This window comes from Erythrolamprus reginae, chromosome 5 (genome assembly GCF_031021105.1).
Source record: "Erythrolamprus reginae isolate rEryReg1 chromosome 5, rEryReg1.hap1, whole genome shotgun sequence".
Classification (NCBI taxonomy): domain Eukaryota; kingdom Metazoa; phylum Chordata; class Lepidosauria; order Squamata; family Dipsadidae; genus Erythrolamprus; species Erythrolamprus reginae.
Window position 1 is genome coordinate 5,832,998 of NC_091954.1, and position 14,733 is coordinate 5,847,730.

General features: G+C 42.0%; 1 protein-coding gene across 3 annotated transcripts in view; it reads left to right on the top strand.

The window, feature by feature from the left end:
- The window catches only part of KCNMA1 (potassium calcium-activated channel subfamily M alpha 1), a 655,726-nt gene that overhangs the window by 433,689 nt on the left and 207,304 nt on the right, over window positions 1-14,733 (top strand). For all 3 annotated transcript variants that reach the window (XM_070752010.1, XM_070752011.1, XM_070752012.1), the window contains exons 10-11: window positions 9,289-9,399; window positions 12,819-12,924. In XM_070752010.1, coding sequence (XP_070608111.1) covers window positions 9,289-9,399; window positions 12,819-12,924 — 217 coding nt within the window. The remainder of the gene's footprint in view (window positions 1-9,288; window positions 9,400-12,818; window positions 12,925-14,733) is intronic.

Below are 14,733 nucleotides of genomic sequence, written 5' to 3' on the forward strand. Positions count from 1 at the left end.
ACCTTGAATTGTGCCCGGAGACTAATAGGAAGCCAGCGCAGCTTACAGAGCGTAGGTATTATATGGGCTTACCAAGGCATACCCATGATAGCTCTCACGGCTGCATTCTGGACTACAGTAGTACCTTTAGATACGAGCTGCTCCACATGCGAGTATTCCAAGTTACGAGCCACGACGGGAGCGACATTTCTGTTCCACACCCGAGCTCCAATTCGGGATACGAGCCGAGCTTCCACTAGGTGGCGCAAGAATCCTTGCTTCTGGTTATCTCCGCTGGGGAAAAACAAAGTCTAAAGCCATTTGTTCCAGATACGAGTTGATCGACATACGAGCTCCGTTCTGGAACGAATCAAACTCGTATCTAGAGGTACTACTGTATTTGCAGTCTCCGAACACATTTCAAGGGTAGCCCCATGTAGAGAAGACTGATTCAGTCGGATTCATCAACTCCTTTATAAACATAGTAATATATATATTTTCAATACCATTAGCAGATTATTTCTTCAAGTAAATGCAAGCAGGAGAGTGTGGAATGGACAGAGTGGGACTGGAGCCTTAAACTTAAGTTCCAGTTTCGATTCTCTGCAGAGACTTGGAAGTGATTAGCTCCTATTGGCTGACTTAGTTGCTATGCCTATTCATTGGCTGACCTTGTTACCGTGGGCTCTCCCAGTTCATGAATATCTTAACCTTGGTATCATTGACCGTCATCCACGCTCCCTTCTGCTCTGGTGACTATGGATAAATGCAGGTGGCTCACTATGAACTGACCGCTTTATTCATGACAGATGGCTTGAATCCTTATAATTAACATTGACTGGTTCCTGATGTGATTGGATTGCTTATATGTACCTGGACTACCATTAGGTATTGTGCCTTAAGATTCTTGAATGTATTTTGTCTTTTTATATACACTGAGAGCATCTGCACCAAAGACAAATTCCTTGCGTGTTCAACCACAGTTGACCAATAAAGAATTCTATTCTATTCTATTCTATTCTATGTTCCATTCTATCAACTTGGAGCTGAAGGTCTTTTGTTTTGTAGATAGACTGGCCCAATCTTTCTCAATGGGCACAAACCTACAGTGATACCTCGTCTTACAAACCCCTCGTTATACAAACTTTTCGAGATACAAACCTGGGGTTTAAGATTTTTTTGCCTCTTCTTCCAAACTATTTTCACCTTACAAACCCAAGCCGCCGCCACTGGGATGCCCCACCTCCGGACTTCTGTTGCCAGCAAAGCGCCCGTTTTTGTGCTGCTGGGATTCCCCTGAGGCTCCCCTCCATGGGAAACCCCACCTCCGGACTTTCTTGTTTTTGTGATGCTGCAAGGGAATCCCAGCAGCACAAAAACGGGCGCTTCGCTGGCAACAGAAGTCCGGAGGTGGGGTTTCCCAGTGAGAGGAGCCTCAGCAAAATCGCAGCATCACAAAAACACGGAAGTCCAGAGGTGGGGTTTTGAGGACTTCTGTGTTTTTGTGATGCAGCAATTTCGCTGAGGCTCCTCTCACTGGGAAACCCCACCTCTGGACTTCCGTTGCCAGCGAAGCACCCGTTTTTGCACTGCTGGGATTCCCCTGCAGCATCACAAAAACACGGAAGTTCGGAGGTGGGGTTTCCCATGGAGGGGAGCCTCAGGGGAATCCCAGCAGCGCAAAAAAGGGCGCTTCGGCTGGCAAAAAGGGTGAGTTTTGGGCTTGCACGCATTAATCGCTTTTCCATTGATTCCTATGGGAAACATTGTTTTGTCTTACAAACTTTTTACCTTACAAACCTTCTCCCGGAACCAATTAAGTTCGTAAGACGAGGTATCACTGTATCTGTCTCTCTGTCTCTCTCTATCTCATCTATAGACTCAGGGCAGGTAATATCTGCTGGGGGCTATTAAGAAAAGTGGGGGCTGCTTTCCAAGGGCATGTTTCTCCAATTCTCCCTTTTCAGAAATAGAATATTCTGCCTTTTTAATATTTCTCAAAATATTTTTTTCTTCTAAGCGATGGGTGGGTGCTAACATTCTACAGTTCAGATCAACTATTCTCGTAATGATTTCTGTCACTGCCCAAAAATCATATTTGTGTGTGTGAGTATGTGTGTGAGAGAGAAAACACAAATTGTTGAAATTTGTTTCTTTTTTCTTTTTTTGATATTGATATGTTGAAATTCGAACAGCAAGGGGATAGGTTTTTCCCCCTGACAAATTAGGTGCAATATATTTTTTTAATGCTACATGCATTTAAACATAATATGGTTGATCAGTTGTTTTGTTTTGTTTTGTTTCATTCTTGGCAAAATTGAAAGAATGGTGAAGGCAAAAGTTTTCCCGATGGGGATAAGGACTTCCAGATTTTAGATGAATCAGCTCAGAGATATTCATGCAAAAGCTTCCTTTACAGCCCCCTGCCCCTCCAGCCCTGCCTTACCCTCCTTAAGCTGCTAAAAGATTTGGAGACATTTGTGGAACAGGAAATGGCTTGGAAGCAATCGACAAGCAATTACTGGAAGGGAAACTGCAGTCTGGTTAGTTCAAGAAAAAAAAGGTTGGATAGGAATGGAAAAGTAAAAAAAAAATCTGGCCAAGGAACTGTGCGTTGAAACATAAATATCCCATTTGCAGGTCCCAGAGTGTCCCAGAATGAACGGCGTTTAAGTTGGGTTTTTGCTTCTTGTTTCTTTATGAGTCCTAAGCTTTGTAGATACTTAAGAGATCCATGACAGCCATTATTAATTGGGTTTCTCCAGTTCTTGAATACAGCTCTTCTGTCTGGAACCCACATCTCATTTTGGACATAAACACTCTAGAAAAACGTCCAGAGATACTTTACAAGAAGAGCCCTCCACTCCTCTACTCGCAACAGAGTACCCTACGCAACTAGACTTACAATCCTAGGTTTAGAAAGCTTAGAACTACGTCGCCTTAAACACAACCTAAGCATAGCCCATAAAATCACCTGCTACAGGATATTTATTTATTTACTAGTTTATTTATTTATTTATTCGAATTCTATACCGCCCAATCCTGAAGGACTCAGAGCGGTTTACAATAATAATATAAATACCAATAGATGCAGAACAATACGAAGAAGTCGAATATAATATGTAAAACTATAAAACCCTGTATTAAAAAAGAACCCATTGATGATAAAACAGTCATAATCACATGCATACAAACCATTCATGCAGTTTGGCCTTGTCAGTTGTTGTTATTATTATTATTATTACTATTATTATTATTATTATTATTATTATTATTATTATTATTATTTATTAGATTTGTATGCCGCCCCTCTCTACAGACTCGGGGCGGCTCACAGCAGTGATAAAACAATATACAATAGTAAATCTAATATTAAAGTCTAAAATAACAATTTTAGAAAACGTCCAGAGATTCCTAGGTTTAGAAAGCTTAGAACTACGTCGCCTTAAACACAACCTAAGCATAGCCTATAAAATCACCTGCTACAACGTCCTTCCTGTCAACGACTACTTCAGCTTCAACCAGAACAATACACGAGCGCACAACAGACACAAACTTAAAATAAACCGCTCTAAACTCGACTGCAGGAAATACAACTTTATTAAGTGAGTAGTTGATGCATGGAGCTCACTACCTGACTATATAGTATTATCACCAAACCCCCAAAACTTTACCCTTAGACTATCCAGTGTTGACCTCTCCTAATTCCTAAAAGGTCAGTAAGGAGCGTGCATAAGTGTACCAGCGTGCCTACCGTCCCCTGTCCTAATGTTTCTCTCTTACTAGTATCGTGTATATAAATATTACTATATGTTCTTTCTGTTGGTACAAAGCTGAAGGGATCAGATCTGGTGGCCTAGAGGTTAATTCTCTGCCTTACAAGGCAGAAGCTGCCGGATCAAGTCCCAGTAAAGGTATGGCTAGCTGATGAGGCCAGAACAAGGCTGAAGTAGTGCTATCCTAGTCTCCCTTAATTTTAAAAATTCAGCAAAAACATGTGCTACATATTACTGTATCTCTATACCAATACGTATGTGACCAAACAAACAAATAAAGAAAATAAAAAAATACATTTTGCAATATGACTGACACATAACACCAAATTTTGGTGGGTAGAATTCACTCTGTGTTACGGGATTTTTTTGGCAGCCTTAGATTATCTACTTTTACAGACCCAATTATTATAGGCAAACAATGCTAGTAATTGACACTTATAATGTCTTGGTAGAATCACACCTGCAATACGCTGTATCCAGTTTTGGTCACTATGCTATTAAAAAAGAGGGTGAGACTCTAGAAAAAGTGCAGAGAAGAGCAACAAAGATGATTAGGGGGCTGGAGGCAAAAACATAGGAAGATCGGTATGTCTAGGCTAATGAAAAGAAGGACCAGGGGAGACTTGATGGCAGTGTTCCAGTATCTCAGGGGTTTGCCATGAAGAAGAAGGAGTCAACCTATTCTCCAAAGCACCTGAGGGTAGAACAAGAAGCAATGGGTGGAAACTAAAGGGCCACGAGAATGGTGGAAGGTCTTAAGCATAAAACGTATCAGGAAAGACTTCATGAACTCAATCTGTATAGTCTGGAGGACAGAAGGAAAAGGGGGGACATGATCGAAACATTTAAATATGTCAAAGGGTTCAATAAGGTCCAGGAGGGAAGTGTTTTTAATAAGAAAGTGAACACAAGAACAAGGGGCACAATCTGAAGTTAGTTGGGGGAAAGATCAGAAGCAACATGAGAAAATGTTATTTTACTGAAAGAGTAGAAGATCCTTGGAACAAACTTCCAGCAGACGTAACTGAATTTAAACATGCCTGGGATAAATATAGATCCATCCTAAGATAAAATACAGGAAATAGTATAAGGGCAGACTAGATGGACCATGAGGTCTTTTTCTGCCGTCAGACTTCTATGTTTCTATGTAAACAAGGAGAGAAGCAACTTGGAACTAAGGAGAAAATTCCCGACAGTTAGAACAATGAATCCATGGAACAGCCTGCCACCAGAAGTTGTGAATATTCCAACACTGGAAGTTTTAAAACAAATGTCAGTTTCATCCTGATTGGCTCAAGGTTGACTCAGCCACCATCATTCTGTGGTGGGTCAAACGAGGACTGAGATTGTTGGGAGCAGCAGGCTGACTCTGTGAACCATTTAGAGAGGGCTGTGAAGTGGTATATAACTTTAAGTGCTATCTTCTTTTTGTGTTTTGCACTGTAACAGGAAGCTGGTCAAAACAGTTAAATGGTGGCATGCAAAAAGAAAAGGCCAATTATCTAAACTGGAATTTGCAATGGACCATAATGGCTGAGGATGCTGTAGTAGGAGTAGTTTATTAATGGATTAGACTTATGGCTATATCAAAGGAAATAAAACAGAGGGGCGGCATGCAAATCTAAATAATAATAATAATAATAATAATAATAATAATAATAATAATAATAATAATAATAATAATAATGTAAAATACAGGATCTAATTCTAGGCAAAATTGGTAAAACAGTATACAGAAATAAAATGCCTTTGTTGTAATCAAGCATTTGCATAAACACGTCATCTTTATCTATCTCTACGTCTATATCTCTAGTCGCCCTTAGTCCCTCGGTATTGGGCAGCATAGAAGTCAAATAAAATAAATAAATAAATAAAATAAATATATCGATATCGATATAATTTATATTTACACACATATAAATCTACATCATATAGGTAGTGATGGGCGAACCGAACCAGCACAATTCGGGTCCGTACCGAATTTTGCGGTGTTCGGTATGCCGAACATGAACCCGAAATTTTTCCAAACTTCGGGCAAAGTTCAGGGTCGTGTTCGGCGTTCGGAGCTTTGACATCACTGGCAGGTTGCTAAGGACGCCAAGGTGATCACTTCCTGGATTCCATGGAATCCAGGAAGTGATCACCTTGGCGTCCTTAGCAACCTGCCGGTGACGTCAAAGCTCCGCAACCAGAATCTCTTCGGGGGAGGGATTCCCCATTCGGGTTCAGGTTCGGCTGAATTTTGTGTAAAATTTGGCCGAACTTGCCGAACCCGAATACTGTTGGGTTCGCCCATCACTACATATAGGTACACAAACACACATACAAGGCAGAGCCCCAGGTTCAAATCCCAGTAAGGGTGTGACTATCTGATGAAGGCAAATAAGCCTGAAATAGATCTATAGTAATCTCCTTTCCTTTTCATTATCAGCAAAAATATGTTACATATACAGTGATCCCTCGAGTTTCGCGTCCTCGAGCATCGCGAAAGGGCTATATCGCGAGTTTTCAACCCGGAAGTAAACTCCACCATCTGCGCATGCGTGCCTTTTTTCTATGGCCACTATGGTGGAGTTTTCCGCCGGGCAGATAAGCTGCTGGGCGGCTTCCCTGGGTCTTCCCCCTCGGCGGCGCGAGCAACGGCGTGGGCGGGCGGGCGGCACGCGCGGGGACACCCCAGCTCCGCTTCCCAGCTGGGAAGCGGCCCCAGCAACGGCGTGGGCAGGCGGGCGGTGCGCGCGCGCTTGGGGAAACCCCAGCTCCGCTTCCCAGCTGGGAAGCGGCCCCAGCAACGCGCGCGCGCTTGGGGACACCCCAGCTCCGCTTCCCAGCTGGGAAGCGGCCCCAGCAACGGCGTGGGTGGGCGGGCGGTGCGCGCGCACTTGGGGAAACCCCAGCTCCGCTTCCCAGCTGGGAAGCGGCCCCAGCAATGGCGTGGGTGGGCGGGAGGTGCGCGCGCGGGGAAACCCCAGGCGTGAGCAACGGGGTGGGCGGGCGAAGGGCGGGCGGCGGTGGAAGTAAAAACACCATCTGCGCATGCGCAGATGGTGTTTTTACTTCCGCACCGCTACTTTGCGAAAAATCGATTATCGCAAGGGGTCCTGGAACGGAACCCTCGCGATAATAGAGGGATCACTGTATATACACACACACACATATATATACCACTCAAAAAAATAAAGGGAATACTCAAATAACACATCCTAGATCTGAATGAATGAAATATTCTCATGCACAACTATTCCATTTGCACAACAGCAGGTGAAATTGATTGTCAATCAGCGTTGCTTCCTAAGTGGGCAGTTTGATTTCCCAGAAGTTTGATTGACTTGGAGTTATATTGTGTTGTTTAAGTGTTCTCTTTATTTATTTATTTTTGAGCAGTGTATATACTTGACAGAAAAACATTTCAATTTCTCCTGGCTCAAGTGATAAAAGGGAGTAAAGCCTATGGCCTAGAAGTTAAAATCTCCAGCCCAGGGTTCGAATCCTGTAAGGGTATGATTAGCTGACGAGAGCTAAAAAGCTCAACATAGATTATCCTTGTCTCTCTCTATTTCTTTTTTCTTTACAAGTTTGAAAATACATACACACATACACATACATATACACATATTATTATTATTATTATTATTATTATTATTATTATTATTATTATTAATTAGATTTGTATGCCGCCCCTCTCCGTAGACTCGGGGCGGCTCACAACAGTGATAAAAACTATACATGGTAACAAATCTAATATTTAAAATGTAAAATAACAGTTTTACATTAAAAAGTCTAAAAAGAAAAAAAACCCCAATAGATAAAATACATACACACAGTCATATCATGCACAAAACTACATAGGCAAGGGGGGGATGTCTCAGTTCCCCCAAGCCTGACGACAGAGGTGGGTTTTAAGGAGAGGTGGGTTTTAAGGCAAGGAGGGTGGGGGCAGTCCTAATCTCTGGGGGGAGTTGATTCCAGAGGGTCGGAGCCGCCACAGAGAAGGCTCTTTCCCTGGGTCCCGCCAGATACATACATAGATACATACATACATACATACATACATACATACATACATACATACATATCCCAATCTTTTCACTGTCATGAGTTCTTAGCTGAACTGCTTTAACTATAAATCAGTTCCCCCCCCCCAATATATAAAGAAGTCCATGTGGGACAGTCTTCATCTTTATTTCAAGGCCATTGAGCTATCGCTGTTCAAAGAAATGTCCATAGTCATGTGGCCAACGTTATGCTACAGAGCAGTGTTACTTTCCCATCAAAATGGTACCTATTTATCTACTTGCATTTGCATGCTTTCGACCTGCAGGGTTGGCAGGCGCTGGAGCGAGGACAGGAGCTCACTCTGTCGTGCAGAACTCGGGTCTCAAACCTGGGCTGCCAACAAGTCCAGCACCTTAACCACCAAGCCACTGCCCTACCTTTCACAATATACAACGCTGCTGGAAATGTAGTATGCTAGGCGATGTGCTTCTGGTTTATTTACGTGACTATAATTACAATGTACAATGGTACCACTACCTACAAATGCCTCTACTTACGAACTTTTCTAGATAAGAAGCGGGTGTTCAAGGGTTTTTTTGCCTCTTCTCAAGAACCATTTTCCACTTACAAACCCGAGCCTCCGAAACTGTAACTGGAAAAGGCAGGGAGGAGCCTCCGTGGGGCCTCTCTAGGATTCTCCTGGGAGGAAACAGGGCTGGAAAAGGCGGTGAGAAGCCTCCGTGGGGCCTCTCTAGGAATCTCCTGAGAGGAAACAGGGCCGGAAAAGGCAGGGAGAAGCCTCCGTGGGGCCTCTCTAGGAATCTTCTGGGAGGAAATAGGACTGGAAAAGGCAGGGAGAAGCCTCCGTGGGGCCTCTCTAGGAATCTTCTGGGAGGAAATAGGACCGGAAAAGGCGGGGAGAAGCCTCTGTGGGGCCTCTCCAGGAATCTCCTGGGAGGAAACAGGGCTGGAAAAGGCAGGGAGAAGCCTCCGTGGGGCCTCTCTAGGAATCTTCTGGGAGGAAATAGGACCGGAAAAGGCGGGGAGAAGCCTCTGTGGGGCCTCTCCAGGAATCTCCTGGGAGGAAACAGGGCTGGAAAAGGCGGGGAGAAGCCTCCGTGGGGCCTCTCTAGGAATCTCCTGGGAGGAAACAGGGCCTCCACCCTCGCTGTGGTTTCCCCAATCGCACACATTATTTGCTTTTACATTGATTCCTATGGGAAAAATTGCTTCTTCTCACAAACTTTTCTACTTAAGAACCTGGTCACGGAACAAATTAAGTTCGTAATTAGAGGCACAACTGTGCTGGATTAAATGGTATTCATTTTAGCCTCTGTAATATGGGTACTTGACATTTCTCTTTTCAAGAATAAACTGGAGGTCGTCACCAGATTAATGCTTATTTCCTTTTTTTCCTTCCCCATGATTATTTTCTGACAAAAGTAACAGTTATGAACTTTTCAATTAATCTTTGTTCTTGTTCTTCCTGGTCATCTTTACAGCAAACTTTTAACTGTGTCCTTTTTTTCTGTCCCAGGCACATTGTTGTCTGTGGCCACATCACTTTGGAAAGTGTGTCCAATTTCTTGAAGGACTTCCTACACAAGGACAGGGATGATGTCAACGTAGAAATTGTCTTTCTGCATAAGTAAGTACCTTCGTGTCACTGCTCACAAAACAAGATCTTGTGGCGCCTTAAACTCTTTAGAAGAGAATCGAAGCCCACGTGTCTCAAAGTTGCTAAGGTTGAAGAAGATTAAATTAGAAGTTTCCACCTGATGAGTCCAGTGAAATGTTGCATTTGCTTCCAAGGATCAGCGTTTTAGGGTAGAGTAGTAGAAACGATCAATTTAGACTTTCCATGAGGGTTGTGTGCTTGTGTGTGTGTGTGTTTGTGTATTTATTGGTAACCAGAAGAGCCCTTCATTCCTCCACTCGAAATAGAATACCCTACAAGACTAGACTTTCAATCCTGGGCCTAGAAAGTTTAGAACTAAGACGCCTTAAACAATATCTAAGTATTGCCCCCAAGATCATATGCTGCAACGTCCTGCCTGTCGGCGACTACTTCAGCTTCAACCACAACAACACAAGAGCACACAACAGATTTAAACTTAATATTAACCGCTCCAAACTTGACTGTAAAAAATATGAGTTCAGTAACCGAGTTGTCGAAGCGTGAAACTCATTACCGGACTCCGTAGTGTCATCCCCAAACCCCCAACACTTTACCCTTAGATTATTCACGGTTGACCTCTCCAGATTCCTAAGAGGTCAGTAAGGGGCGAGTACAAGTGCACTAGAGTGCCTTCCTCCCCTGTCCTATTGCTCTCCTATATCTCCTATATCTTTCTTCTATTCCTATATCTCTTCTTCTATTCTTTCATTGATATGTTCTATTACTATATCTTCTTTTCTATTCTTTCATAGATATATTTTACTTTGAGTATCTCCTCTATAACCTTCATTGTGTATTTTACTATGTGTATATATATAGTATATATATATAGTATATATATAGTATTTATAGAAGGAAGGCAGCTCAGGTCTCGCAGTGTTGAAGGGATCAGATCTGGTGGCCTAGAGGTTAATTCTCTGCCTTACACAGCAGAGGCCCCAGGATCAAATCCCAGTAAGGGTATGGCTAGCTGATGAGGCCAGAACAAAGCCGAAATAGCACTATCCTAGTCTCCCTTAATTTTAAAATTTCAGCAAAAAAAGTGATATATATATATATATATATATATATATATATATATATATATATACACCCACTAAAACTTGGACTGACTAACTAACTAACTAACTAACTAACTAACTAACTAACTAACTAACTAAATAAATAAATAAATAAATAAATAAATAAATAAATAAAACAAAACCTCCCCTTTATCATTGATACAAATAACTCAAGGTGGTGAACATATCCAACACACTTTCCTCCTCCTGTTTCTCCACAACCACAGCTCTGTGATGGGAGTTGGGCGAAAAGAGAGTGACAGGTCCAAAGTCACCCAGCTGGCTTTCATAGCTAAGGCTGAGCTAGAACTCACAATCACCCAGTTTCTATCCTGGTGCCTTAACCACTGGGCCAAACTAGCCCACCACTGCCTACGATCAATTCATTATAAGCACAAGTATACGAGTGTATAATGTCTGTTTATGTATAGGGGGTTTTTTTTTGTGTGCATGTGTGTGTAGCAGAATAAACTTAATTCACCTTTTTAGGAAAATTAAACACTTATTATTTATTTGTTTGCTTATTTGTTTGTTGTATTTATATGCCGCTCATTCCAAAGCGGACTCAGAGCGGCTAACAAGTGGGATAAATACAATAGCATTAAAATACAATCCAAATTGCACAATAAAATCAGTAATATAATAACAATAAAATAATATCCTAAAGAGAACCATACACACACAGCAGTCAATCGAATCCCAGGCCTGGCGGAAAAGCTTAACGGCTTTCCGGAAGACCGGTAGGGAGGAGATAGTGTGAATCTCTGGGGGCAGTTGATTCCACAGTGTCGGAGCCACCACAGAGAGTGCCCTTCCCTGAGGTCCCACCAACCGGCATTGGAGAAGGCCAACTCTGTGGGCCCTTACTGTGCGCTGTGCCTTTGAGTGCAAGGTCTTTCAAACACTTCCTCTCCACTAATTCCAGAGAAAAAGGGGAAAACGCAATTGAAATTGTGAACATAATCAACTTCCCTAATGTTTTTTTAAGCACTATGACCTGGGGGGATGAAGAGAGGAATGATGTTTGGATGAAAGCCGAAAACATTCTGGAAAGCTCGTAGCTACAAAGAAAGCAGAGATGAAAACGGTCATCTACAAAATAGATACAGTGGTACCTCATCATACGAACTTAATTGGTTCCAGGAGGAGCTTCGTAAGGTGAAAAGTTCGTAAGACGAAACAATGTTTCCCATAGGAATCAATGTAAAAGCAAATAATACGTGCAAATCCTTCAGGAAAATCCCAAACTTTAGAAGGGAGGCGAACAGAGGGCAGGGAGGAGCAGCTAAAGGGGGTGGGTGGAAGAAGCAAGGCTAGGCTAAAGGGTGAGTGGGAAGGAAGAAAGGCAAGGGGGGTGCCCCTCCCTTTTCTTTCTTCAAAAGACACCCTTTCAGTGCCTTTGCAAGCATGCAAAATCTTTACTCCTCCAAGCTGCCCCTCCCTTTTCTTTTTTCAAAAGACACCCTTTCAGTGCCTTTGCAAGCATGCAAAATCTTTACTCCTCCAAGCTGCCCCTCCCTTTTCTTTCTTAAAAAGACACCCTTTCAGTGCTTTTGCAAGCATGCAAAATCTTTACTCCTCCAAGCTGCCCCTCCCTTTTCTTTCTTAAAAAGACACCGTTTCAGTGCTTTTGCAAGCATGCAAAATCTTTACTCCTCCAAGCTGCCCCTCCCTTTTCTTTCTTCAAAAGACACCGTTTCAGTGCTTTTGCAAGCATGCAAAATCTTTACTCCTCCAAGCTGCCCCTCCCTTTTCTTTCTTCAAAAGACACCGTTTCAGTGCTTTTGCAAGCATGCAAAATCTTTACTCCTCCAAGCTGCCCCTCCCTTTTCTTTCTTCAAAAGACACCGCTTCAGTGCTTTTGCAAGCATGCAAAATCTTTACTCCTCCAAGCTGCCCCTCCCTTTTCTTTCTTAAAAAGACACCGCTTCAGTGCTTTTGCAAGCATGCAAAATCTTTACTCCTCCAAGCTGCCCCTCCCTTTTCTTTCTTAAAAAGACACCGTTTCAGTGCTTTTGCAAGCATGCAAAATCTTTACTCCTCCAAGCCGCCCCTCCCTTTTCTTTCTTCAAAAAAGGGGAAAAAAAGAAACCTCCTTCATCCCAGCAGCAGCTGCTTGGGTTCGTAAGGTGAAAATAGTTCGGAAGAAGAGGCAAAAAAATCTTAAACACCGGGTTCGTATCTTGAAAAGTTCGTTAGAAGAGGCATTCGTAAGATGAGGTACCACTGTATCATGAAGCTGTTGCAAAAATCTGTTCACCTTGTTGAACTGCTCGAGAAATCAGTTTTGTCTTTGTCTCTCTCCTTCCCTCTCTCTTTTTAATTTAGTATCTCCCCTAACCTTGAGTTGGAAGCTCTTTTTAAACGACACTTCACTCAGGTGGAATTCTTTCAGGGTTCAGTTCTCAATCCGCACGACTTGGCCAGAGTAAAGGTAAGGAAGGGTATTTTTAACCCCCTCTTATTTTCCACCCCAGAATTTGGAGAGAAGAAATCAAACAAGCAGGGTCTCATTTTAAAACCCCGCTCCATTTCCCAAAAGAAAATGGAGAGGTATTGCCAGTGAAGAACTGCCAAAAAAAAAGTTTACTACCACACTGGCCCTGCCTTATTTTGTAGGTGTGGCTTACTGGCCATGTGACCAGGTGGGAGTGGCTTGAAAAGCATGTGACTGGGGAGTGGCTTAAAGGTCATGTGACTGGCTTAAAGGTGGCCAATAAGACATCACTCACGTCAAGGGTTTGGGTTAGGGTTAGGGTGCCTGGCCCCTCCTCGCCTCAAAGAGATACAATTTCGCTCTCTATTCACTATTACTGAACATCCAAAATATACTATTTAATGTTTATTTAAATTAACTTTTTAATTTTTTTTAATATTAGATTTGTATTGTATTGTACTGTTGCTGTGTTGTGAGCTGCCCCGAGTCTTCGGAGAGGGGCAGCATGCAAATGTAATAAATTATTATTAGTTATTAATTCTTATTAATATTATTATTCTCACCTACAAAAAGAGATTGATAAAATTGAACGGGTCTTAAGACGGGCTACAAAAAAAGGTGGAAGGTCTTACTAATAAAACTTATTAGGAAAGAACTCATGAACTCACAATGTATAGTCTGGAGGACAGAAGGGAAAGGGGGGGGACATGATCGAAACATTTAAATATGTGAAAGGGTTAAATAAGGTTCAGGAGGGAAGTGTTTTGAATAGGAAAGGGAACACAAGAACAAGGGGGCACAATCTGAAGTTAGTTGGGGGGAAGATCAAAAGCAACATAAGAAAATATTTGACTGAAAGAGTCGTAGATGCTTGGAACAAACTTCCAGCAGACGTTGTTGGTAAATCCACAGGAACTGAATTTAAACATGCCTGGGATAAACATATATCCATCCTAAGATAAAATACAGGAAATAGTATAAGGGCAGACTAGATGGACCAGGAGGTCTTTTTCTGCCATCAGTCTTCTATGTTTCTATGAAAGTGAACACAAGAACAAGGGGCCCCAATCTGAGGTTAGTTGGGGGAAAGATTAGAAGTAATGTGAGAAATTATTATTTTACTGAAAGAGTAGTAGATCCTTGGAACAAACTTCCAGCAGACGTGGTAGATAAATCCACAGTAACTGAATTTAAACATGCCTGGGATAAACATATATCCATCCTAAGATAAAATACAGGAAATAGTATAAGGGCAGACTAGATGGACCAGGAGGTCTTTTTCTGCCATCAGTCTTCTATGTTTCTATGTTTCTATGCGCGGGGATGGGGATTGTGCATATGGGCAAGGGCAGCATGGGAGGTGGGGGAGGGAATGGGTGTGAGCACGTACGAGCATGCTGGCACATTCACACACACAGTCTTTTGGCACATGAACCAAAAAAGGTTTGCCATCACCGATATAACCCTTTTCTTATAGAATTTCAACAGAATAACTCAATGGGGCCATGGCTTCTCTCAACCCCGGAGAGGGGCGACATACAAATCTAATAAATTATTATTATTATTATTATTATTATTATTATTATTATTATTATTATTATTATTATTATATTGTTGTTGTTGTTATTATTATGAATAATAATAATAATCATAATAATCATAATAATAAAAATAACAACAACAACAACAACCCCCCAACCACAATAAACCACATATATATATATTTATAAATTACTGCCATCCTTCAGTCTCGAAAGACCCTGGTATCATACTATGAATAATATATATACTCCATGTGTATGTACA